The sequence below is a fragment of the Euleptes europaea genome, chromosome 11 (assembly GCF_029931775.1).
Source record: "Euleptes europaea isolate rEulEur1 chromosome 11, rEulEur1.hap1, whole genome shotgun sequence".
NCBI lineage: Eukaryota > Metazoa > Chordata > Lepidosauria > Squamata > Sphaerodactylidae > Euleptes > Euleptes europaea.
This window is the reverse complement of record NC_079322.1, coordinates 37,365,257-37,392,870: the sequence shown is the minus strand read 5'-3', so window position 1 is coordinate 37,392,870 and position 27,614 is coordinate 37,365,257. Positions and strand designations below refer to the sequence as shown.

General features: G+C 39.0%; 2 protein-coding genes across 2 annotated transcripts; one reads left to right on the top strand and one right to left on the bottom strand.

The window, feature by feature from the left end:
• Positions 1-7,681: 7,681 nt before the first annotated feature.
• On the top strand, positions 7,682-21,802 carry RAB5A (RAB5A, member RAS oncogene family). The gene is made up of 5 exons (XM_056857352.1): positions 7,682-7,930; positions 11,854-12,005; positions 15,333-15,455; positions 18,651-18,744; positions 20,345-21,802. Exons 1-5 carry the CDS (start codon positions 7,768-7,770, stop codon positions 20,458-20,460), a joined length of 648 nt encoding a protein of 215 aa, XP_056713330.1. The 5' UTR covers positions 7,682-7,767; the 3' UTR covers positions 20,461-21,802.
• Positions 21,803-21,881: 79 nt separating this feature from the next.
• PP2D1 (protein phosphatase 2C like domain containing 1) lies at positions 21,882-25,576 on the bottom strand. The gene is given in 2 exon segments (XM_056857075.1): positions 21,882-22,858; positions 24,334-25,576. Coding segments are annotated over 2 exon segments (2,220 nt in total).
• Between the last annotated feature and the right edge of the window lie 2,038 nt (positions 25,577-27,614).

The following is a 27,614-nucleotide window of genomic DNA, read 5'->3' as shown; positions in this document are numbered from 1 at the left end:
CCACCCTCAAAATGGCGCCCCCATGTCTCCCACTTCCTCTTGCTCCTGTGTCAACCCGTGAGGGGGGGCCCGAGGGAAGAGTTGGAAGGACGGGTCGAGGAAGGCGGCGGTTTGTGGGGCCGCTCGAAGGATGGGTTGAGGAAGGCGGAGAGATCGTGCGATCAGGTAGGGAGAGAGGAGGGTAGGGGAAATGGCACCTCTCCCCTTCCGCTCTCCAGTAACGTGAACCTGTTTCTTCAAGAAAAGAGGCCCAAAGGGACTGTGTTCTAGGGTTCTTGTAGGTTATCCGGGCTGTGTGACCGTGGTCTTGGGATTTTCTTTCCTGACGTTTCGCCAGCAGCTGTGCCACAGCTGCTGGCGAAACGTCAGGAAAGAAAATCCCAAACCACGGTCACACAGCCCGGATAACCTACAAGAACCAATGAACTCTGACCGTGAAAGCCTTCGACAATATTTTGGACTGTATTCTACTTTGCGTGAACCCGGGGGGGGGGGATCTGTTCCTTTTGCTTTCGGTTGTCCTAACGCTGTCAACAGCGTGAACAAAGTCAAGCAGGATGAAATCATATTAGTAGGTTGGAATGCAGGTAGAGCGTAACCGATTCAGGGGGGGGAATAAGGCAATATTAACTCACGTTTACATTGCTGCCTTCTTGCTCAAATTTGCGAATAGAGGGTTTGAGGGCAAGAGTGAAAAAGTTTATAAAGAAACTACGTTCTGTAATAAACTGAAAAACCCCTCACATTCTTTGAAGCAGAGTAGGAGTGTGATGGTTTTACTATATGTAACTTACATTTTTTGAATAATAGCGATTCAGTAAATTATCTTTTGAAGAAGGTTTTACTTATTGGATTGCTTACATAGGTGTTAAGGCTGTTACTATAACTCGTTCAACCTATATTTAAAGCTAGAACAATCAATAACACTCCTATACCACCTTAGGGGGTGGTTAGATTCATCTGCTACCTGCAGATTGCTATTTTTAGGGTTTTGGCGCCATTAAGGGGCATTATTGGGCTATTTTAAATTGTATTGTAAATTGTATTTTAAAATGTGTTGTTGTTTTTATTATATTTTAGATTGTGTAATCCGCTCTGAGACTGACCTTCGGGTTGAGAACAGGGTAGAAATGTAATAAAATAAATAAATTTTAACTATACTGGCTGAGTAAATTAAACTCAAGAAGCAGAGGAGTTCATCGTTCAGACTTTTGATATCTTTCTCTAGGTTTCAGTATGCTCATGAATGGTGATTCTGTCATTGATAAGTCTCAGTTTTATGCCCAGGTCAGTATGTTATTGAATGCCAGTTTCTTGGGGGAAACTATAGGGGAAAGCTATTGCCTTTATGCCCCATTGGTGGACTTCCTGAAACATCTGGCCAGTCACTATGGGAGAAAGGATGTTGGCTTAAGTGGATCTTTGCTCTGATCAGTCAAAGTTCACTTTGTTTTGAAATACATGCTTTTTTTGGGAATGAATGAATATATATATACTTGCTAATTTGAAAAACTAACTTAAATTTGTACGTGTGAATAGTGATTAATTCACATTATTGATTAATGTGATTCTGATATCTCAATTCTTGGCATCACTCAGATCTCAATAGCTTCTGTAAGCAATTATGCCCCCCCCCAAAAGCAGCAACTGTTTAAGGGATGGGGGGGTACAGCAACTCCCCTTCAACCACCTATTGAAACAAAATTTAAACAAGCTGTCAGTTTGCAAGATAAGATGGTAAGCAGCTTCTTCTATCTAGTCAACGAGCCGATCTGTATTCCATCTCTGAAAAGGGGTGAAGTTGGAACTCTGCTGGTTGAATTAGGAACTGGCCAAGGTGGCAACATAAAAAATGACAATTCTAAGAACTTGGGTGTAAACTATTTGTTTGTGTGATAATCTATTTGTTGGGAATACTTCAGATTTAACATAAGCTAATTTTCTGTAGTGAGTGAATAGTGCAATTATATAATGAAGTGAGTCAATACTATTTTCTCATACTATTTTCTTTACTGGATATTGTTAAGTGATTTGGCACACATATTAACATAGATGTGACTAAACTAGAAATTAATGTGTCCTTGGTATACTGTTTCCTATTTTTGTGTGTGTGTGCTGTCAAGTCACAGCTGACTTATGGCAACCCCATAAGGTTTCCAAGGCAAGAGATGTTTGGAGGTGGTTTGCCATTGCCTGCCTCCCATCCGCGTCATGACCCTGGTATTCCTTGGAGGTTGCCCATCCAAAAATTAGCCAGGGGCAACCCTGCTTAGCTTCTGAGACCTGACGAGATCAGGCTAGCCTGGGGCTATCCAGTTAAATAGTACAAGTAAATGAAAATTAAAGTTGCTGATGAGTACTTTGAGCTATATGCTTTCTGATTTTTCTTAAGTATGATAATGATCTTAAAATGTAATCTGTGAGTGCATTTTATGAATGCTAGACTTTCTTAAATTAAAAATGAGGATGTGTTTGTACTGACATCTTTTAAAAATCAAGCTTTGTTTTTATGTGTTCTGCAAAACTTCAGTGTCCTAGAAAATGAATAATTGGGACTTGCATCTAGTTTACCCATAATCTGTATCTGCTTTAAGGCTCACGTTCCAGTCTTTTTTAAGAGGTCTAGGGAAGTAAGCATAAATATTATTTGATGACTGTTACAGCACTGTATAACATTATTACACATAATGGTATTGAGAGAAATAGAGTGGTTATGTAAAACATTATAACCAATACTCTAATAAACGATAACATATTGGTTCTTTTTAATATAAAATTTAAATTTATCTGAAAAGACATGTACGCATCAGCTCCTTAGTGATGTAATTTACAGTGCCATCCTAAACAGTTGTACCCTAGTAAATCCATCAAAGTCAATGGGATTAGAAATGTGTAATTTTGCTTAGGAGGGCATTGTTATGGTTGAAATAATACACAATCCTTTAGTCAAACCATCATGTTCAAATTAATCAAAACCCTTTTTAAACATGTTGAATCAAGTTTACCAAGTTTTCTGGTGGTTTCTGCTTCTCATCGTTTGTAGACCTAAGTGGTGACAGAAAGTGTTGACAAGTCACAACTAATTTATGGCAACCCCACAGGGTTTTCAAGGCCGGAGACGTTCAGAGGTGGGTTACCATTGCCTGCCTCTGCATCTACTGAGAATTTATATAACACTGACAACCTTCAGTCTTTTATGTTCCATCTTGTTCTTAAAACAGCCATGTATGGTAGACTAGTATTATCTCCATATTGCTGGTGGAGAACTAAGGTTCAATGCTTTTCCTATATTCACAGCAGTTGCAATATCTGAACTGAATATTTTTCAGGTTGCAATTCTTTTAGCCACCTCTTTCTATGAACCCCAATTTTACTATCTTCTCTGTTACTGCCTTGAAACATAAAAATGACAAATGAAAAAGGAGGTTTGAAGATGCAAAATACTTACTACAGTTGTAATGGAGATTCTAGAAAATACTTTTTAGAATAATACTAAGCAGTTTATTTTATGGACAGTTCATGGTTGTCTACCTATGTCAGGTTGTCAAATTATACTAATCAAAGTCATTAATAGCAAAAGTCTTCCTGCGATAGGGGATCTTTGTGTTCATTCTTGGAGTGGTGGTGCTTCTTTTGTAGAGAGAGTGCAGAATTTGGAAATAAATGCCTTTGTAATGTTAGGGGAAAATAGAGCCCGTTGTGAGCATTATAATTGACAAACTGTAAACACTTGTGCAGTGCACATTATAATGGAAACATTTATAGGGCAACATACTAAATATTAATTGTCCTTTTGCTTTAATATTCTGTTGAGAATAAAAATTAGCATTTAAGGGCTTTACTTACAGATGTGAAGAACACAAGGGCTCATTCATGGAAAATGTCTTAAGCCTTTGGGGGGGGGTAACAAATGAGTATAACATAACATTTCAAACATCTGATTTTAAGCGGGGTTTTTTGTTATTAAAATTTGTGTTGGGATCCAAATAGTTGCTTAGGCTAAAGTAAGGAATGTGGACCAGCCCAGTGAAATCTGAGATTCTTCTCAGAACAACTGACCTCCATGCCCTATCACAAATTGCTTTTGAAACTTCCTTCCATTTAGTCTTAAGTTTTCTGATCCTCATAGAACTAGCTGCATGCTTCCTTCTATCCTGGTCATGGTTTGTAACCAGTTTGTTCCACCAAGGCTCAGGGTTAGGTAACATTATAAAGCCAACATTTCAAGAAGACAGTGTACAACATCCAGAATACTGGAATATTAAATTTTAACAGTGCTTCCAAAATCTCAATTTCCTGTACTGCTCATGGTGAAATGAAGAATTTTTATAGTAGGGCTTGACACCTAGAAATGTCATTATATGCTATTGCTTAGTAATTTCAGCAGTGATTTTATTGTGTGTTTCAGCAATAGTGAAAGAAAATGGAAAAGGGTGGACCCACCAGTTTTTCTATTGGTGGAAAAGAAGAGGTTCCCTTTGCCCCCCCCCCCCCAAGCTATGTTGTGGATCATGGAACCTGCATGGAGAAAAGCCATGTGGAATGGGGATTGTAATAAGGAGGAAAATAGCCTGAGATTGAGATTTTATATTTATAATTTTGTGTCAGAATATTTGGTTGTATGACACAAAAATAAATGTGCATCAGGTTCTTGTCATTGCTTGTTTATATGTAAATTTAACTTTAAACCATTTAGTGGTGGTAGATGAATTAATTTTGTTTCTTATACAGGCTCCAGTATTCAATTAAATAAAGCTTTTAAAAATAATACTGGAGTTATGAAAAACATGGGGAAAGTTTGTCTAGGGTAGAGGTTACCCTTTTGTTTAGGTGAGGTTTCCCCTATAGTGCTGCAACACTTTTGTCATATATTTAACAAAAATTTTGTGAAACTATGAAGAAGTTGTTGGTGGTATAAAGTGCCATAAAGTCGCAGTTGACTTATGGCGACCTCAGAGGGTTTTCAAGGTAGTAGATGTTCAGAGGTGGCTTGCTTTTGCGCCTCTGCATAGCAACCCTGGACTTTCTTGGTTGTTGCCAGTCCAAATTCTAACCAGGGCCAACCATGCTTAGCTTCCGAGATCTGTCAAGATTGGGCTAGCCTGGGCCATCCAGGTCAGGTAGGATTAGAAGCAATAATTAGAAAATATGGCCATTAAAATACAAAATCCTGACTGCTGAAAAATAAGAGAATTAAAATTTTTGGCTGGCTCCAGAGCCAAAGAAAATTTGTCAAGGCCCATTTCATAGTGATTACCAAGCAAAGATGGACTTTGGCAAAATTTGGGAGGGATTTTTTGTCACTGAGAATGCACTCTTGTTTGCTTTTATTTGAACTGCTTGTATGGACAGTGTGCATAAGAGTGTACTCTATGCCAGATGTGCCAAACTGATCTCATGAGTGGCAACATTTTAATTGCCTTGGTTCCCAAAAATGTCCCATGATTCCCAGTGCAGTCTTTTCTGATGATTAAAGGGGCTCCTTCCTTCCTTTTTCACCAGCTGAAAAGGTGGCTGGATGCAGCTCCAAGGCCTGTTGGTAAAGGCTGAGTGTAAAAGATTTATTGGTTCACATGATCTACAAGTGAAAAAAAGATATAAAATCAGCAGGGACAAGGGTGTGGGACATCCTGTTTCACAGCAAGACTGGGAATGAATGTGGAGTAATAACAACATAGTAGGCTGCAATCCAAAAAATGTTCTCCCAAGTACTGCTGAATATAATGGGATAGTTTCTGAGTGTATCTGCTTAGGATTGATCCCATAGTGTATATATGAAAGAAAGCTGTTATAAACTACTATTAAATAATATTCAGCACCCCTAAAATTGTTGCCATGGTCAAGCAAAAAAAAAAAAAAGCAGAAATATTGCATATATTTTGGGACTGTCCCCTATTGGACACAGGATCACAAAGTGATTAAAGATGTTACAGGGTGTGAGATATCAATGGTACTGAAGGTGGTGGTATTAGGATTTCTTAAAGCTTAATGAGGTCTGATAATGTAGAACTGGTTACAGCTTAGTTGGCAGTAGCAAGAATGTATTTTGTTGCAGAATGGGAATTTTTGCAAAGCTACTATCTTTTATGGGTTGGCACAGAAGTGGAATGTAGTATTATCTTATAAAAGAGAAGAAAAAGAAACCTCATTCCTTACTAACCTGTGTGATTGGTTATTGTTTATTGAATACTGAAATATTCTGTATATTTTCTTGCTATAAAAAGTTGGAAATCAAAATTATGCCTTGGATAGACCATCTTTGTCAGAATAGCAGCTGCTGTGCGTGTGAGGAGTTTTTACACAAGTTGAGGCTATCATTAATTACTACAAAGAAGCCTCATGTAGAACAAGGATTTACTTATTTTTATCCCTCTCTTCTAGGAGTTCTAGAGACATTGCTCCTTCCCCATAAACTTTTGTATCCTAATTATGCTGGAGAGATGCTAGTTGGAAATTCATGGTGGTTTTCATGCCTTTTTTTGGGTGTGTGTGTTAAGTAGATTAAACTGCCAATATAATTGTACTGTTTCACGATTTTTGTGAAAATTCCCTAACCAGAAATTTGAACCCAGATGTTGTGTGACATTCTTTCCATTAGCTGATGATCCAAATTAAGTGTTGAGAAAGTTCAGAGCAGCACTTTTTGTGTTTGCTCAGTGTCTAGACGGGTGTTAGTGCAATGTTGCATTATCTTTAATTTTTAAAAGATTCATTACAAACAATTATTGTATATTTTAACCATATTCTGTTTCTTCTGACCAAAATATGAAAATATGTTAATATTGAGTTTTTAGTTTGTACATTCTTCAAGATGAATGTGTGAATTCATTAAAATATCTGTAGATGATCTTTAATAAGAAAGGTAAAGGAACCACAGGGCTTCAGAGGTCTTCTATGTAGCCTCTTCCTTCCAGAGACAGCACCATACTTTCCTTGAAAACCCACGCTCAAATACTTGAGTGATAATTCATGGGGTGCAAAGGGCTGGCAGTCATTTTGTTTCCACCAACCCCCATTGGGCGCATAGAAGTACATTGATTTATTAGATTCCAGTCTCAAGTTACAAAATGCTGTAATTCTGTAGTTATGTTGTAGAAACTATGTTTTCATCTATTTAAAATTATGTGCTAAAAGTTGTGTGTATGGCATTAAATTAACTTATTTGAACTTGATATATCTGGCAGGTACGATTATTCTTAAATATAATTGCTGAAAGGCTAGGGCATGCTGTGGATAACCAGTGCCATGGCTGTTTTTCAGATAACTACCTGAACTCTCTCTGGCTCTATTTTGTTGCTTATCTGCTACCAGCATTCTGAAATTTAAAAAACAGAACAAAAAAAAGTTTGCAGTATATTAAGGGGTTTCTATTAACATACAAAATCAAGTAAATCCTATTGTGTTCCTACAGGTGTTAGTTGACCAGGGTTTCCAGTTCAGCACCTATGTTATGGAAACTTATGATCTGTGATACTGGCACCTTAAATAATTGAGCTCTTTGGAAAAATGACTATTTGATGAAATGTTGATGAATTTTACACAGATGTAGTTTTATTTTATTATATAATAAAAAGGTGTAAAGTACTTCTGCAAGGCTTGGGTATAGGGGCTTAAAAAAACTAAGCTAATGATACATTTATATATCATGCTTCTAATTTCTGAATCTGTTTTTTGGACCAGGTTGTTTTGAGTTGAAGAAGCAGTAAATTTCACATCCTGGAAACTTCCTTTTAAGAATCAAACAAGGGACTCCTTTCTAGTTTGGACATGGCCAACCGAGGAGCAACTAGACCCAATGGGCCCAATGCTGGGAATAAAATATGTCAATTCAAGTTAGTCCTTCTGGGCGAATCTGCTGTTGGCAAATCAAGTCTGGTGCTTCGTTTTGTAAAAGGCCAGTTTCATGAGTTTCAGGAGAGTACGATTGGAGGTGAGAAAATTACATTTTTATGTATAATTCTTTATTTTCATCTGTAGTACATAACACCAAGAGCAATAACTTTTCTGAATTGTTTACTGTGACAAGTACCAACCTTGTGAGCTTTATTATATTTGTTTGTAAAGTAACTATTGCATTGTGCTATGTGTTCTGTATTCAGAGTTTCTTATAAAGACAGATTATAAATTTTAGTACAACTGTTATGCTGGTAGAAGGGGGAGCTGGAACAACCCTAAGTAGCATTTAAATTGGAGAGAGCAGTGTATGTGCATAAAATTATGATACAGTGACTGCAAGCATTTGCATTTAAAATCAGCTGTAGTTTATAGCGGAGTTTTCAATAGATCTCATTCTTTCCGCCAAGGTGTTCTGTATAACTCAAAAAAGCTGGCATCCTTGTTTACAGTATCATTCCATCATATAAAACACTGATTTAGATTAAGCCCTCAAAAATTTGACACTTTAAGAGAATTTTTTTTTACAAATACTAAATTATTAAAATAGAAGTTACAAATGTCATGTATCTTTGCTTAATGTATCACTTGAACTTGCTTCTGTAAAACCGTGTTTGGATGTTTTATTTGCAATTAAAACTTGAATGCTTACATGGAGTTTGAATGGCGGTAATTAGTGATAGGCGTTTTGTTAGAACTTCAGAATACTTCCCTGTCCCATTAAGTTGTTCTCAAACTAACTCTTGCATCCTTTGTGATAAGTGATTTACTGTGCAATCCCCAACACTCACACCATTGTAAGCCCATTAGCTTCAGTAGGCATATAATGATGAAATCTGTTTAGGATTGTACTATTAGTTGCTTTTCCATCTTCACTACATATACTACAGCTTCTTGGATTATATGATTAAACTCTGGGTTCATTTGAGCAACTTTCTTCTGATGCTGGCAGATCTTCCTTACAAATTACTAATGAACTGTTCTTCTGATCGAGACAGCTAAATTGCTTTAGTTATGTACTGTCTAACATATGAGCCATTGTGAACCCATCCACACAGTTCAGCTTTCTGTAGGGCTTTCTCACTCTTGCAGGCATGTTAGGAAAACATTTTGCCTGTTTGTTCCATTTTTCACCAATGTTATGTCCCTTTGGTCACTTGGGTATCTCAACACATTGTGGTTCACATCAGAATTGTTGCTTATGGACTAAGTTTTCCTTAGTCTTGAAGAGACTTGAAGTGTTTGACAGAAGTGGATAGGTAGGAGGGGCAAGTCTGCAATACCCAAATTGAGAGAGTGACTAGCACACTGATACTCGGACATTGAATAATGGTTGAAGTAGAATATGAATAAAACAGTGGTACCTTAATGACTGACAACATTTATTCTGAAGCAGGCATTCATGAATCAGGGCTCACTTCATCAGATTCAAGCAGAATATGTTGGAGATCATAGTGTGAAGCTGAAGAATCCTTTCACAACTGTTTCCTTTTCCTTACAACTATGCGAAGTCCTGCCGTAAGGCAGGAAGGAGGTGATGCCTATGTCTGTAGGTTTGGCCTCTTCAATAGTGACCCATCCTTACCACCTCTTAACTTAAGATGGCTGCCACTATAAGAGTGTATATTACTCTAAATCTATCAGCGTCTAGGAATGACTGGGCTGTTGCTTGAGGCTGGGCTGTTGCTGCCTGATCACAATGTTATGTTAATAACTGGTAAGGAGGAAAAGCCTTCTGCCTCTTTTCTGGTTGCTAGGGTCGAAGAATTCTACTGTGACTGAGAAATAGGCAGAATAATAGGAGCTGTCTTTGAATTCAGGCAACAATATTGTTAGAGATGGGGCTTTGTGCAAAGAACATTGAAGTTACTCAGAGCAAATGAAGTTGCCTTACATTTGGTAAAGTGGTAAACTTACATTTGGTAAACTGGTAAACTGCAGGTTTGTATGCTGAAAGAGTGTATAATTGTATTCTGGCCACAATATCATATAAAAGGGGCAGCCGTGAAATTCATGTATGTTACTTGTATTATTTTCTTACAGTTTTGGCATATCATCTTTTCCCTTGCACCTTTTAATGTGTTACCCGCCACTGAGCTATGTGGCAGATTCTCTGGTACTCCCCGAGCTCAGGGGCTCTGCCCCCTGTGGGTTTCAGTTGCCAGAAACTATTACACATTTTTTCTTTTGTTATAGGCTTTATGATAAGTTGAGAGTTTCTCTGATTGCCTCTTGTCCCTTTTCCAAATTGTTCCTATGATTATCGTCTTTTAAATCTCCTGTTAGGTGATGACAGGATTGTCATTGTTGCTGTTAAATACATTTCTGCATCTTTAAAAGTTTGAGAACTTCTTTAATAGGAAAGCTTTGAATTCTTACATGTGTATTTGCTCTTTAAACCGTTAGGAGGTTATTGGACCATTATTTGGCCCACTTAACCTAAATTGAATTTTATTGTGTTTTAGATATAACATTTTTTGTAATGTTTTAAATCTGGGATTTTAGCTTTCTCAAGCTTTCAGAAACCCTGCTGTTTGCCTAAAAAACTGTGTTCAATCGACACTCCTAAACAGTAATTAGCAGCATATTACTTACTTGACAACTTTTTGACTGCTTAGTTTCTAACTAGTTGTTGGAATAATTCAGTAACACACCTGTAGGAGTATAAGAGCACACACCCTATTTGGAATTGGGTTTGCTAATAAGCTTTATCGATCAGGGGAAAAGGTTATTTGCTGAAGTTCAGTTCTGACTCTCAGAAAGGCATGAGAAATATGCAGTGCTCCTCATGTTGTTGGGAGAACCATGGGCTTTCGGACTGTTTAACGTATGTCAAAATTAGGATTGGGAGGAAACCCCTCTCTTAATATCAGTAGAAGTGTCATGGGCTTTTCCAAAACAGTCCCCTTAACCAACCCTTCCCATCTCTTGTGCTAACCACTAATTTGCTTATTTCATGGGATAAAATTTCCATCCTAACTTTTGTTACAGTAATACAAACGTGGCTAGCAATTAGGTTAAAAATAAAATAAAAAACTAGTAAAATAGTGACGAAAATAAAATAGCAGCTAAACTTAAATTTTTATGAAGCAGTAATTAAAACCAGTAACACACGCAATAAAACCATTAACAGAAAACTGGTGGCTTACCAGCAATAAAACCAGTAGAGATCTAAACAAAGAATTACTTGAAGAATCACTCCTAACTTAACTTACCTGCTAGGGCTTTGTACAAAAGCCAGTCCTCAGGTAGGCAGTGGCATTGAAGCTGGCAAAAGTACAGAAGTTTCCTCTTTTTCTGCTCTCCTCCCAGCATCTCTGATGTTGTTTCAACAGTGCACAAAATGCCAGGTGCACTGTGCTTCAGCTCTAAGCCTATTCTTAAGTGTTTATTGACAGCATTCAGAATGTTCCACAGGCTATCTTGTCCTTAAAACAGCCCTATAAGGTAGACTACTATTATTTCCACATTGGGGATGGAGACCTGAGGCTCAGAGTGGTTTTCCTAAATTCATGGCTTGCGTTTCAGATACCCTGGGGACCAGTCTGTCTTCCCTTCTCCCGCTTGCTGCTGCAGTCGCATCTAGTTCATTGGGATTGTGTGGGAGGATGTAGAGGAGGAGGAGTAAAGTACTTGTGCTCGGGAGGATGAGTTATTCTTTGGCTCAAATATGCAGTTGGAGCAGGAGAAGAACTCTGTCATGCTTGGCTTTGTTTAAAAATGGGCAAATAAAGAGTGGTGGGAATTAAGGGATTTTCAGAGCATATTGTCTGAAACTGCAGGTATTAACATTGTAACTGAAATTATTTAAAGAAAAAATAAGGCATTATGTAAGAACTCTTGAACTTGCACAGCTTGAAATTTGCATTACGTTTTTTGTGTATTCACCCCAGCAGAAGATAGTGATCTAAAGATGATGAAGTACGTATGGAATCACCATTCCTTTTTCTTTCCTTTCAGCTGCTTTTCTAACACAGACTGTGTGTCTTGATGACACAACAGTAAAATTTGAAATCTGGGATACAGCAGGTCAAGAGCGATATCACAGTTTGGCACCAATGTACTACAGAGGAGCTCAGGCAGCTATAGTTGTATATGATATAACTAATGAGGTGAGTGAAATTAATTATGACCTAGTAGATTGAATGATGGTTTTAAAGGTATCATTAGCATGCTGCCTTTGAGTTATGTATTTGTTGCTTTGCTGTGTGTCATGGTGGTGGAGAGAAGAGTGTTTCTGGCTGCTTTGGGGGGTGGGGGTTAGGACTGCTGTCCAAACAGAAACTAGCTTGCATGCTTTGAAGCATCTGAATGTGTCATTCCACAGGCCTTGAGATATTTTCTTCGGATCTAGCATTCAGTCCAAAAATTTAGGATGCAGGCAATCTTTTCATTGTCATACTAGTTAAGCTTAATGTTGCTTGTAAGTTATGAATGACTGGAATTTGTAATCAAAATAAGTGGGGACCCTCAAGAAACTTGTGAAGAGGGGCATCCTGTTCCCCCTGCCTTTCCTTCCTCCCCTCTTTCCCTCCCCTTTTCTACCACTCATTTCCCCTTTGCTTTCAGTCTCCCCGCCAGTCCTTTCCCCCTTCTAACCCAGACCAACCACTGCTCTGAAGGGAATGATGGTGGCACTGGTGATTCCTGTCCTTCCCCTCCTCCAGCAGAGGAGTGTTGTTTGCCGGGAACCTATGGGGGGGATTCTTTGTTGCATCAGTGGAAGGTGGTGGTTGGAGGCAGCAGTGCCCCCCGTCCTTCTCCACTTGCCTGAGCTTTGTGGTGGGGAAGGGTAGCTGTGGTGGGTTCAGCCACGGTTGCGTCGTAGCCCACCGAGGGGTGACAACACAGCACCTGCTCCTCCTCCCGAGCTGGCGGTGATTTTTTTACAAGCATGGCTCTTCCCCCAAGATTGGGGGCACACTGACAGAACAGACTTTTATCCAATCTGAACATTTGGATATCTGCAGGATATAGATATTCCATGTATGGAGTCAAAAAGTGGTAAAACAAAGGTGTTTTTTTTTTAAGATGTCCTTATTTAATGTATTTATATACAGCTTTTCTAAATTAAGTTTTTCTGGTTTTCGAAATCTGATGTTGCTTTTTGCCACCAAGTCACTATTCATCTCTCTGTATGTGAGTTGCCAGTGGCGGCTAGCTGGATGCTGAATTCATTTGTCGGATTTTGTATTCAGCATTGTGCTTTGTGTAGTACTGAGCCACCTACGGTTCACTTGCAGTGCTTGATCTTTTGGCCTTGCTTTGTGAAAAGTTTCCTCTGTACTTGGAAACATGTAGCTTCCATATGGTAACTGCATGTGTCTGATGAAGTGGGCTTCCTTCCACAAAAATGTGTCTCAATGCACGTGGTAAGATGCCTTCAGGCTCTTGGTTGGTTGCTGCAACAAATGACTGGGGCTTCACCACTGACATTTGCCAGAGTATGTGATGGACAAAAGCTACTGTTTAGCAATGTAATCCTGTGCACGCTTGCCTGGGAGAAAGCCCCATTGGATACTGTGGGACTTACTTCAGAGTAAATCTGCATAGGGTTGCACTGGAGATTCAGCCTGTTTTCATAGAAGAAAATGTTTCTTGAAGTAAGAAAAGAAAAATGGGGTATAGAATCAGCTTGATTGGTTCTTCAGGATCTAGCATGGATGATAGATTTTAAAATGGGTGTAAGAGTAGCAAAAAGTTTTTAAATGGAAAAAACAGGCTTAGATTAGGAAACAGACGATAATTGCCCAGTGAGACATGATAACCCACCTATGAACTTTCCCAGCAAACTTAGAGGATGCAGGTGCCATCATGTTTCAGAATTCTGGGGCACATACTCCTTTCTAGTCTTCAGTCTCATTTGCTAAAGCCTTTTGCACATATACATGAATGATAAACCTGAGGAAGAACTTGTTCACCTTCATGTATTTCAACTACCTTTTTGTTTACATACATGAATATATTTCAATACCTATCTACCCTCTAACAACATTGGTAAAGAACAATGTCTTAAAGAAAACAAATCGAATTCAGTCTGGTTTCATAACTGAAAAGCAATAGTAAGTTTATGTGCTAGGCAAGATGGCCCTTGAATTTATTTCAGCACTGCATTTTTCCTCGTTGCTTGATTGCTGTCTCTCTTGGAATCTGGCAGCAGGTGTGTTAACTGTGGCATAAAAGGTCTTCCCCACTTTTACTCCCCCCACACACAAACACACCTCTTCTTCATTCTTCTTCCCCATCTCCTTTCCACTTTAATCTCACACTGCCTTTCTATTGCTGTTGGTTCTTCCCAGCTCCTCCTTCTGGCCACAACTGTTGTGTGCTTGCACATGCGTGAGAGACGGCATGGGTTCCATCCCACACTCTGGGGCTTGCAAGCTCAAGCTTGTCGGCTGATTGGTTTTTGCCTGCCTTGAGGAAGACAAAAATGAGTTCTGGCTAAAACAAACAAAATAAATAGACTTAACTGTTAGATACTTTAGGCTTCATTTTCTAATCAAGGTTTTGGTGTCTTTTGCAGAGTGATTTAGGCTGGAATCTAAAGTATTACTTTAGGGACTCCCCCAGGAACTTGCATGTGCCCATTGGTATTCTTGCTTTTTTATTCTTGCTTTGCTTCAAAGCAGTTTGCTATATAATGCAGGGGAGAGGGCTGCTGTTAAAAACAATGCTACTCCTTTCGTAGTTGAATCCTTCATACTGTTGTTGAGATGCTCAAACCTAAAGTCTTACTTGAAGTAATTGTGTGGTTCTTCTGATACCAGCCTTGCTGTATGAATAAAATGCTGGTTGCAATAAATAATTGACAATTGGAATGTTGATAAATTGATTTTAGATGTTTTGTCAGTTCTGCAAGAATGTTGTGGGGTTTTTTGGGTTTTTTGCTAATTAGGCACTGATTCAGAAGCAGCAAGATACACATAGTATAATTAAAGTTCAGTGGCTTGTGAACTTTTTTTAATAAGAAGGGTCTCAGTTCTACTGTTTGTATGGTGGCCTTGGAATGTGTGGAAGGTTATGTGCATGCTAGACCTAGGTGGGTGTTGTACATCACATTGCTTCAGTGGTAGTTCCTGGTAAATGTATGAATTAGGTTAAGTTGACCTGTACCTGTACTCAGAAATCTTCCCAAATTAAGCTTCTGGCCAAGGCTTCATTGTGGTTTTTGTTGGACTTGAGCCCGTTTCCTGTTACGCAAACTGAGATGATTGCTTCAGTCAAATTTGCTTCAACTGTATGCAACGTTCATAATGAAAGAAGTAGCTTCAGTTCTGATGCTTGCTTAACATTTGTATTTTAGTTTAAGGTGGTCAGGGATCAGCTTTAAGTTCATCTTTATGAGCTTGAAACATTAAGTCTGCTTAAGGTGCTTTTAATTATTGATGATGAAATCAATTTAATCAACTTTATTTTTGTTTTTAAATGGTTAACAGGAATCCTTCGCAAGAGCGAAAAATTGGGTAAAAGAACTTCAGAGACAAGCAAGTCCTAACATTGTAATAGCTTTAGCAGGAAATAAAGCCGACCTAGCTAACAAAAGGGCTGTAGATTTTCAGGTAAGTTCCGGTTTTTAGTGGGAACCCATAAGGACTTGCAGGAGGCATCTCATTCCCACCCCCACTATTTCCTCTTTCCCTTTCCTTAAAGGCCCTGTAGCCTCTCCCCCTTTCCTGTTTCCTTCTCTCCTTCCCATCCAACAGCCAACCTACATTTATCTGTCTCTCTGCTGTGACAGCTGTTGAATAGTAGCAAGTAGCTAGACTTAGTTGAGTCACACTATTGGGTGGTGTCAAGACACCGACTGGTTGCTTCCAGGCCTAGGGTCACCAACCTCCAGGTGAGACCTCGAGATCTCCCTGAATTACTACAGATCTTTAGATGACAGATCTCTTCCCCTAGAGAAAATGCATGCTTTGGAGGATGGACTCTATGGCGTTATATCCAGCAGAGGACCCCTCCCCAAACCCTGCCCTTCTCAGAATTCACCCTTTAATTTCCAGGAATTTCCCAGCCTGGAGCTGGTAACCCAGTGAGTCATCCCTCAAAGGCCAAATCAGCCTTTGAAAGGGCCCTGCCCCCTCCCCCTACCTTTTACTCACTGAAACCCAGCCTGGAATGCTGTGGCTGCTTAGTAACAGCCACTGAGGGAATCCGTTTGTTAAAGCTACAGATGCTCCTTTTATCCTTTGGGGGGTTAACCCCCACCCCAATGTATTTTTGTATTTCACATTTTCCTGCACACCTGAGGCCTTTTCAGTTTTTTAGGAAGATCTTTTTTGCCCGTTCACAGCTCTGATCACTGGATTTAAGTATCCTCAGATTTGGCAGACTTGGTTATTAGAGTATAAGATAATGAATTGTAGCTTTGCCCAAATGTTACATAGACATTACAATGCCTTTCATCATTTTTTTCATTGTAGACAGAAAGCTTGTTTGGTTTTGTATTATGGCTAATGTTTTAGCTGCTTTCGTCCTTAAAAAGAATCCCTCAACAAAACATCAAAGTAAAGCTTGGGAAACAGTGTTTGGGAAACAGGCCATGTTTAAATGTTATACTTGAGGATGACATATGTCACAAGTAGAATGAGCTCTTTGTATGCCTGCTTATGCCACACCTTCATATTGACTGCAAACATCATAGCAGTAATCTGGAGCTTTTGAGTGGAGTAGCATACCCATCTCTTATGTAGTGAATAACACACATTATAGTTGCAGGACCTGAAAGATGTAATGCTCTATGTAAATGTGCCAGAAGATATCCTCCTCTTCCCTGTCTGCGTCCCTTTTTTGTTGCAGCTTCTTGCCAGTGGAATGGCCTCCCACTTGCCACTGATATGGTTGAGGCAGCAATGGTTAATAGAGCAGCTGGCCTCCCCTGTCCCTTACTCCTGTCTCCATACCCTTGAAGACTGACATCAGATTAGATCACTGGCCCTCTGCACAAAACCCTGATGGGCTCTCCTCTCCTTAGGAAAAAAAATATTGCAGAAAGTGAAATTAGCTGGCTTTCTAAATTGTATGCTTTAATCCTATGTTTTAACTTGTGTTTTAATTGCATACATATATTGTTGGAAGCTGTCCCGAGCCTGACTTGGGTTGGGAAGGAGCAGGGTATAAATTTAATAAAATAAAATGAAACTCCATTCTTGTCTTTCTTTTTAACATTCAGATATTGTCTTAAGACACTTCTGTTTGTTCTGGCTTTTCCCCATTAACTCATTCCCTTTACTCACTATTGAACCTTGATTTTCTATTTAGATTATAAGTCTGCAGGCAAAACGATTCTTTAATTTTTATATAGCGCCTAGCATTTTTAGGCACTTTGTGAATATATTCCCTGCAGCATAATGATTGTCCTTACTGGAATATTGAGCCAGTGTGGTTTTTAGGAGATGCAGGATTGGATTTAGATGGGGAAGACCTGGAATAATCTCTCTGCTTACTCTTGAAGTATACTGAGAAATATTGGATTTATCTTCCAGTCTAGTTTACCTTGCAGGATTTTTATGGGGATTAAATGGGGGGACCCATTTCATACTTCCTTGAATTGTGATAGGAATGTGATTAAATTCAGCAGTAGTACTAATACTTAAGGGAGAACCAGCTAATTACCCTCATTGTGAATGTTCAGTACTAAATCGTCCATGGTAGAGAAAATTTGCTTTTGGCGGTTTTCTTGTGTCTTTCAGGATGCTGTTATTTCTGGCCTTCAATTTCAAACCTGTTTCTGTAGGCAGTGTTGTTAGAAATGGGATTGCTTAAAAAATGATAGCTACTGTGAAGGCTGTGTTCCTGTATTTTCTCCTGTAGCACTGGGCAGGACATATATTCTCCCTAATAAAAATAGATTGGGAGGTGGGGAGGCCTGCAAATACACCTTCTTTGTTTTACACTAAGTAAAAGTGTTATTTTCTGTTTCTGTTTGAGAGTTCTGCATAGTTCACATTTATCTTGTTTGCACAGTTTTATGTGTCCATATTTCAGTATCGATTGCTTGAGGGTTTTCTCAATTCTCAAATGTTTACTCCTTGCTTCAGATTTAATTGATCAAGGGGATATTCTCCCCTTCAGTTCCTGTCATTTCCACAAGCTTTTTCCAGAACTTCAGGTTCAGGATTTTTCATGAAAAACAAAACAAAATATGCATATGGTACTTGTTAGAGTTGTCTAATTTGTCAAGCCTGAACTCTCCCTAGAAGTTAAAATGACAAAACTGAGGCTATCGTAATTTGGTCATGTTATGATAAGACAAGGGTCACTGGAAAAGTTAGTAGTGCTAGGAAAAATTGAAGACAGAGGGAAAAGAGGAAGCCCCAACATGAGATGGATTAACTCAATCAAGGAAGCCCTCAGTTTGCAAGAACTAAGCATGGCTGTTAACAAAAGGATTTTGGAGGTGATTAATTCATAGGGATGCCATAGTTCAGAAGCAACTTGATGACACCACACATAACTCACAAACTTGATAAAATATTCATTGTAGTGTAAACTTTTATGGACTAGAAGCCACTTCATCAGATGCATGAAGTGGTCTGAAAAACTGCTCTGTAGACCACAAATTATTGTGCTAGAATAGATTTGTTAATCTAAGATGCTGCAAGACTCCCCACAAATAGAGCAAGCTTTTTTTAATGTAGCTGTAGCTATGTTAACATTCAGACTTTGAAACAATACTTATTCTTCAGCTAGTAGCAACAGAGTGCTGTTTAAACCACAGCTGCATGAGAAAATAAATTATGCTTAATTTACAGGAAGCACAGACTTATGCAGATGACAACAGTTTATTGTTCATGGAGACATCTGCTAAAACATCAATGAATGTAAATGAAATATTCATGGCAATTGGTAAGTCAACAGTTTAATGGAATGTACACTTTAAAAACGGTTTGGTATGGGAATAGAACATTTTGTTTTGTTCACCAAGGACTACTATGATATGGAAAGTGGACAAATATTGCCACTGAACCCTGAGTTCTGTTTGGCAAAAAAAAAAAAAACTTCTTGCCATTCTGTTCCAGTGATAAAGGTTTGTTTGAGCTTCTATGGTGAACAAAAGAAGGATCCTGTAATATTGTACACAATGTGCAAAATGATCAGCTCCTGTTTAAGCACTGTTAGGAATGCACAATGTTGTAAAAAAACCTGTAGGTTAATATAAATGCCAGAGATATGACTTGTTTTTTGTGCAGTCTCTTACATTTTTTGGCTCTTAGACAATTTTCCATTTACTATATAAGACACAAATGCTTCCCTGATGTATAGGCTAAATATCTGTGAATATTAGTGAACCACTGCATGTATCTAAAGTGTACCTTGCAGTGCAGCACCCCTTGTTGCATTGCTTGTTAGGTAAGAGGGGTTCCCTGAGTAATAGCTGTTCTGGGGACACGAGGGGCTGCAGTGGGAAGGGCGGTAGGGAAGACTTGTTACATGTGTAAAATACCATGTACAATTCTTTTAGATGCAAGCCTATATTTTGAGTAGGTATAGAATTCCTTTAGAGTATTAGCTAAACACACTGTGCAGTATTTTTTATTATAAGGTTGCCACACTGGTTTAATAAGCAAAGGGAGCTATGTTTTCCGGTTGTCCGTTGGAGCTTTTTGATCAACCTGTGAGATGTTGCTGCATGTTTCTAAAGCAGATTTTAGTTGTCATTTTTTTTTTTAATTCATTCAGGCAAGTAGATACCAGTTAACACAGGGCATTCCAGCGAAACCACTGCCTTAAGTCTAGTTAAGACATTGGTAATTCTTTGTAACAGTAGAAAATTGTTTTCTTGTAAATTGATTCACTTATACTACCATCTGTCTCTGCTTTTTTCCCCCCGTACTGCTTACTTTTACTTGAAAGCCTAGCATGGGAAGCAGAACTGTTAAATTCTGGGTGGGCCTTTCAGCCCTCACTGTGTACCTGGAGAACATCTCCTAGTACTGGGATTCACTGGCAGAAGTCTGTAGCACAACCGAAGACTAAAAGAAGGAAAAGTAGGGAATAGATATATTTATGTAAAATCTGCTGGATATATAATACTCTGTGGGTATTTTTGTTACCCTGTTAATTTATTTAAACATGTTGATTAGGCATATTCATGTAAGCATTTGTCATTAGAATCTCCTGTCTCTGAAGGCATCCATGCATATGAGCTCTAGGCAAATACCTATGGATTAGCTGCCTTGCTTGCAACCCAGTTTAAACTAGGCATTTACTTGGAGTACAGTGTGGAGACAAAATAAACCACCTAAACTAGCCTTTGAATGATACAAATTGTTAGGGCACAAGGTATTGAAAGCTGAAAGATTTCTCAGAACAAAGCAAGTTAGGAGACGTTTTTGTCGATATGTTTCAAAATATATGTTATGCATGCATGCATCTCGGTATATTAGATATGGTTTAAAACATGCTGAAAGGTTTATATTGATTTTTTACTACCTTTTCATTGTAGCTAAAAAGTTGCCAAAGAATGAACCACAGAATGCAGGGGCCAACTCCGTCAGAGGAAGAGGAGTAGATCTTACTGAACCAACACAACCAGCTAAGAGTCAATGCTGTAGTAACTAAACCTTCAGCTGCTTTAAACTGTCTTGAATATTTTCTGCTTCCTAACTTGTTAATAACAGTGGAATTTGGAGTGTTTAACCTGGCCCAATACAGCTTCCAAAATCGAAGAGACTTATGAAATAGTCGTTTCTAATACAGAATGATTTTGTCCTAATTTTTAATAACATGCATGTATCACTGGCTGTTTCAGCAAAAGGGGGGGGGGGAAAGGAAGCTGAATAGACTTGCTTCAGTTGAAAGGTTTATAAACTATCACATGTCATTAGGGATAGACCGAACTACTCCATGGATCTGCAGCTAACCAGTTAGTTCCTCAGGCTTTGGTTATCGGTTGCTGTTAAAGTATAATGAATAGAACTGCGATTGTCCATTTGTGGTATGGGAAAAAAATAACTAACTTATAACACCTTTTGAAGATCCTATAAGCTTATTCACAGTATTTATGCAAAATGTTGTTTATGTGGGTATCTACCATTTAAATATACATTCCACATTTTCATAATTTAACTGCAAAATACGTGCAGCATTAACAATGTTATAGATCTGTGCTTGCAGAACAATTGGTTTTTTAGTTGTTACGCTATGTGTAAATTTGTCAACCCAGTTTCAAGTGATAAAATCAAGCTTAATTCAGTTGTTTTCTGTTCATAAAATGGCACAACCACTGAATTCAACTGCTAATGTAACAAGAGTTTTTCATGAACTATTGAGAACTTTCCAAGTAAAACAAAAACCAAGAGTCTGATTTATGTTTAATCACTGTTGACCAAAACACAGTTATGTCCCTCTAAAAGTCAAATCAGTCAGTGCACTAACAATTATGTACATTCAACTTGATTTTAAATTGGGATATTAATGTACTGTAAATAGGGTACTGCATTGTAGTCTACATCTGTTTTACTCTGTACTATTTAAGAGTTGCTTAAAAGTATACAATATGTACAGTTACATTGAAGAGCTAACATTTCTTTCCCCCAGGACTTGAGGGGATTAAGTTCTTCCTTCATGGGTAGAACAGTAATAAATGATGCTCCTGTACCTGTAACATAAGTACTACTGTCTGTCTGTAATGAACTCTGCAACTTTGTTTTCCAAAGTCCATTTTATTTTGATCTGTCCAGTATATTGCACTAATTCTTTAGTTATTTTCATTATATGAAATCTACCAAGTGTCAGAAAAGATGATTTAATCTATTTAAATGTTGAACTGCTAGCAGAAACTTACATGTGCAGATTGTAAATTTGCAGTAATTTGGGCTTAGCAAGGAAAATGACAGTTCACCAGTGTTTAGTTTTATATTGAGGTGCTCAGGTTTGAATAAAGTGGTATAAAACAGGAAAACATTGCACTCATTCTTAAACTACCTTAAAATGTATTTTTTCCAGTGCTATTTCTTCAGAACTAGAGCTGTAGTTGCATATCATATTTCACAGTGGCTACCTTCGTAAGCACGCTAAACATAAGTGGGTATCTTATCACATCCATTTAAGAGTGTTACCAAAACAGTGATATTATCTCGGGAACCTGCTCGAAGTGCAGCTTGTACAAGGTGCTTACTAATGTATTTTGCTGCATGGGCATAAAATGTTGTAGCGTCTGTTTCTTCATCTTCTGTTTGTGAAGGTGATTCCTGATTGTCACTTGATTCAAAATGGTCAGATATGTGCTGTTCATCAAGCACTCGTGATTCCTCAGAACTGGTTTGGCTGCCAGAGCTTGATGTGGTCGTTTCTGTGTCTTCTGAAAATGATGTATCCTCATTAAATATGCAGGATTCAGCAGCTTTCTCTAAAGGGCTCTCTGATTTTTGCTCTCTCTGGCTTCCTGCTAAGGAGCCGGATGAAATTCTCTCTTCTTCCACTGAGCCGCTGCTCATGGGTGACGTAACCTCTGTATTATTCTGTTCCAGATTGTCTTCTTCCGAATCTCCCTCTGTAAAAAGAAAATCTGGCTTCAAATACCATGAAAACTTAATTTCTTCAAAATGCTCCTTGTCCAGTTTTGTACTTTTATCCATGGTGCTCTTTCGTAGCTGGGCATATTGATATTTTTCTAAAAAAGCAGAGTACATAATTAGCGCTAATGTCACCACTTCATTTTTATCAAGAACTTCCCAAAGCCCATTAGAAGCTAAAATAAGAAATTGACATGAATCATCTACTGGAAAAGAAATGGTATGAGGTACAGGAATAACCGTTTTTTTTAACTGTGGGTTTCCATGATAGCCAAGTCCACGAGTAGTTCTAATAATTCCTTCTACTAATCCTTTGGGTTCATTAAAGCTGATATGTCCTCCGTTATGAAAAACACGCTTCCTTTCTTTTGCAGAGTAAGTGGTATGTTCTTTAGTAAGCCAATAGCTTTCCCCGTTTTTGCATAAAACTACATGTGCATTACCTGAAACAATAAAATATGTATTATTTTCATGAAATTATCTCAGATCCCCCCTCCCAGTAATCAATTGGGGGTAAGAGAGAGAGTGAGACGCTTCTAGTTTTACATTTATTCCACAGGTTAAGCCAGTGTAATGGTACAGAATTTATTATACTGGCTATTGGCAATCATTCTAATGCAATATTTTTTTCCATTTTATGCACAACTCCTGTAAATATAGGTTTTTGGTGTATATATTAACATGTACTGTATCAGTCTTGGTTCTAATAGTGTATAAACCACCATGCTCTTTATAGCTTAGCTATCTTTTCCCCATGGTTCCAAGTAATGTATGTACCTTTTTCTTGTGTCTTGTAGTATGATTTTTCTGTAGGCTGAAAGTAGACATTTGCCACTAGTAGTATTGCTAGTGTTTTTAATTCCTTGTTTTATATCGTAACTTGTCTATTTATTGGATTTAACTTTTTATCTTGCTAAAAGATTGTCTGAGTAGGAGTTTTCCTACACGAGTACTGGTACAAACAAAGTTTGGAAAATGATGACCTTTAATTAATTTCATCAGTTCTTTTTAGGCATGTACAGATTTTCTCTGAACAGAAGCAACTTGTGTAAATAAAATGGGGCATCATTCTGGTGGTTTCTGATGAGATGTCCTTGAGAATAGAATGGTGAAGTTTCGGGGTGACACACACACGGAGTAGTCCTGCTTCAGTATTTCTGCAGCTTCAAGATGAAAATATTTTCTTGGGGGTGCATGTATTACAATTTTAGCAACCAAGCATCTTTCTCTTTTAACAAGTAATGTTCTTTTCCTCCTGTACCTTTTTTTTTTTTGGCAATTGCAAAAAAGGAGGGCCTGTTTCTTTAGAATGCATTTGACAAAGAAATTATTTTACCTAACCTGGCCCGTGCTCCTTTTGGTGTGGATGATGGGCAGCCCATTCCTGGGGGGTAGGTATATCTGCGACAGCTGTGAGTGGCGCAACTCAAGGGGGCATTCCCAGGACGGAAGGGGTTAGAAAGCTGACTTATGTCAGCTCTGGGCCCTGGAACGCCCCAGGAATACCTTCCCCAAGACCGATGTGGCCTGCTGCTTCCGGGATTTAGGTCCCGGCGTGGCAGCAGAGGTCCATGTTGCTCCAGGGTGCCCAGGCACCAGCGTGTGTGCCACCCGGGATGGCATAAGTGCCTGTTAAACGGGCGCTTATGTCGGCATGGGGCCATGCCAGCTATGGAGCTTCCCCCCTTCAGGAATTCACTCAAAGATCTAATGATCTAATGGGGTACCCATTATATTTATTTTTATGTTGAGGGGTATGTTTCCCTACTCTTTATTTTCTGTCAGTGAAATACTGTTAACGATATGTTGCAAGCTTAGAACATAAATTAAATTACTGTCTGCTAGTATGGCATTCAAACTGATACACTGTACGGCTGGGGTAAGAAAGGATGAGGTGGTGCCGGAATTATGTACATACCAATGTTAGCAATATGCATTATTCCAGCACTACCTTCTTCAGACTGTGTAGGCTTATTACTGTTTGTCAGCCAATCTTCAAGTGGCTCCTCCTCCTCTTCCTCGATGCTACTGTTTTTTTCCTCTTCATTTATTTTTTCAAGTGGCTCTTGTTCTTCAATGCTGCTGGTCTTTTTATTAATAACGAGTGGAGTTTCATGTTGTTGTGCTATGATGCTTTTTTCCTCTGCAAGGGTTATATTGTCAGCCAGCTCCTCCTGTATCGTGATGCTCCTTTCATTTTCTCTTCTTATCCTTTGAAGTGTTTCCTCCCCTTCTTGAGTTTGTTGGTGTTGCTTTTCGCTGATTATCTTTTCCACTAAACAGGTGGCAGCTGAGCAGCTACTCCAGCGAATCCTGGAAACTTCATTTCTTCCAAGTCGTAAAAGTCTGTCCATTCGCCAAAACGACTTGGCATATGCTTTGTGAATCCATCTGAAATCACTTGGCGGAGATTTCTTGCTCTGCCTTGGCTGAGAGGTGAAAATTTTTTCTCTTACACTATAATCTGCCCTAAAGACAGTCCGAAATGAATCTAGCAATTGTTGTTCGGCTTCACTCACTTGGTAGGAGGAATCTATACGAGAAAGCTGTTCAAGAAATAAAAGGGGAAGCTCCGCTGAAGTGGTTTCTGCTGCAGAAATGCCATTGCTTCCATCAAAGAGTCCAAGAAAGCAGGTTCCAGGCCTGTTTCCATAATTGTCTAATACAACAAATATATCTTCCAAGTTTGCACGCCAAAGAGCATTTCTGTCTTGACAAATCGCTACGGCTTTTATAACTGGGTTGCTTACTTCTTTAGTATATACAGTACTTTGCTCAACACTGTTGATGCAAAAGTATGGTGCAATTTTGAGGCTTTCCTTTAGGAACTCAAATGAAAAGCCAATCTTGTGTGCTTCTTGTTCAGTGTATGTAGGAGTATTTATCATTCCTAAAATTAGCTTCTTTTGCTGAAGGGCTAACTTATTTAGATTTAGTATCTCAATCCATGGTCGCTGATATCCTAGTACAGCTTGTGCCTGATGCGCTCGTTTATGATGAAAAAGTTGACTAATATGGACTGCTTCTTGGCATATAGAGCAAAGAACTGTAATGTCAAGGCGGCCAACTGTCTTGAAATCAATATTAACTGCCTTGGTGGAATCTTCCTCACCTTTGTAAAGTTCAGAGTTAATCTTTTCTGAACCTGTTTCCCACGCCATTCTGCAAAAAATCAAATGGGGTTCTATTAGCCTTATGAAATGGAGAGATACAGACTGCATTTCAGAGAACTATGAAATTAGTTCCAATGCCGCTTTTGGCTTGTTTTTTTTTTCTTCCAGATAGCCGTAGCTCTAGATAGCAAAATGCTTTTGCAGTGGGCTTTTCAAAAACTGTGTTGTGATATGGTATGGGAATTTGCTGCTTACAGAAGCATATCAAAGCCTACTCGGCCAGATTAAAATAGTGCTTTCAGTTTGGGCTCTTAATTTCTCCATATGTACATGTCCAAGTCTGTGCATTTTTTGAATGCCAGTTTTAGATACAATAAACCTTGTTAAATTTTCCATAGCACTTCTATAAGCCACGTTTACAGTGATGAGCCACAAAATTTCTAGAAAATGTAACTTCAGGTAAGTGTGCTTGGAGCTGTAGTGTGCTCAATGTATCTTCAGTGCTGTTCTGAAGCATATTGAATGTAGTCCAGCGAAATCTGTAGACCAGATTTGCCTAAATAAAAGGGTGGAAAGCTTATGAAGTATCATGGGAGATTCAGAATATGATGAAACAATGTTTGTTAGAAAAGGGGTGTACAAAGGATACATAATTTCCCAAAAAGTCTACTGACTCGACTTGGATAATCTGCTCTCTGTCTGACCACTTAGCCTCAGACCTCCATGAAACTATCTACTCAGAATATATATAACCTGAAGAGAATAAATATATGGGGTTAAACCCTCTGAAATGATAGAAGCAGCACCTGCAGCTTCAAGAAGAAAATGCCCTCAGAGATTCATGCCTTGATTTCTGTCTGTAAAAGGCCCCCAGTGCACTTTCAGGGCTGTTTTAGCCTTTGAGGGAACTCATTGGGGTCAGGGCTGAAAGCTACCATGGGTGACTTGCTACCATGTGGCTTGCCTGACTCAACTAAGCCTGGCTACTTGCTGCTATTGAACAGCAGCTACTCACAAAACCCAGTGTGGTGGTGTGGTTGGAATCTCAGACTAGGATCTGTGAGATGAAGGTTTAAATCACCACACTGCTAAGGAAGCTCACAGCGTGACTTCGGTCCAGGTGCATACTCTCAGCCTAATTTACCTCACAGGGTTGTTGTGAGGATAAAATGGAGGAAATGAGAATGCTGTAGGCAGTTGGGGTCCCCATTGTGGAAAAGGGTGGGATATAAATGAGGTAAATAATAAATATTGCTGAAGATGAGGGCAAATAGCTTCATTGGTGGGTGGGAAGGAAAGAAGGAAGCAGAGGTAAAATTAGTTCATGAGGGCTGCCAGGAGGTGTGAGAGGGGAAATATTATGTGGAGGGGATATAGGGGAAAGTGACAATGAGTCCCACCCCCCACAAGTCATTGCTGGTTCTCCACCATACAGATGGGCCCAGCCAGGCCAACAACACACAATTCGACCCATCTGAACAGCTAGGACTGCACAAGTTTGCCACGACTTTTCCAGAGAAAGGCTGCCAGGGGTAAGGAAGGAGGGAAAGATGAGGACAAGAGAGCACATGAACACATGAAGCTGCCTCATACTGAATCAGACCATCAAGGTCCATCAAAGTCAGTATTGTCTACTCTGACCGGCAGCGGCTCTCCAGGGTCTCAGGCAGAGGTCTTTCACATCACCTACTTGCCTAACCACTTTAACTGGAGATGCCGGGGATTGAACCTGGGACCTTCTGCATGCCAAGCAGATGCTCGACCACTGAGCCACAGCAGATACAGGTGGGTTGCCTGTGGTGTGGGAAGAAGAGAAGGAACAGGAAAAAAAAGGCTATGAGGGCTTTCAGGAAAGGGAAAGGCGATCTGATGGGGGAGGGGAATTGAAGTGTCCCCTGCAAGTCCTTGGTCCCCCATTTGTCCTTTCTAAAGATATGTAAGCCGGTAGGCTTTCACAACTTTTGGCAGTAAGTAGCATAAGCTAAAATATACTTTATGTGAAGTATTTTGTCTGTCCTGAATGTACTTCTGATCACGTTTTTGTTTGAACTAATGTTAAGTGGAGAAAAGCTGTTTTCTCCATATT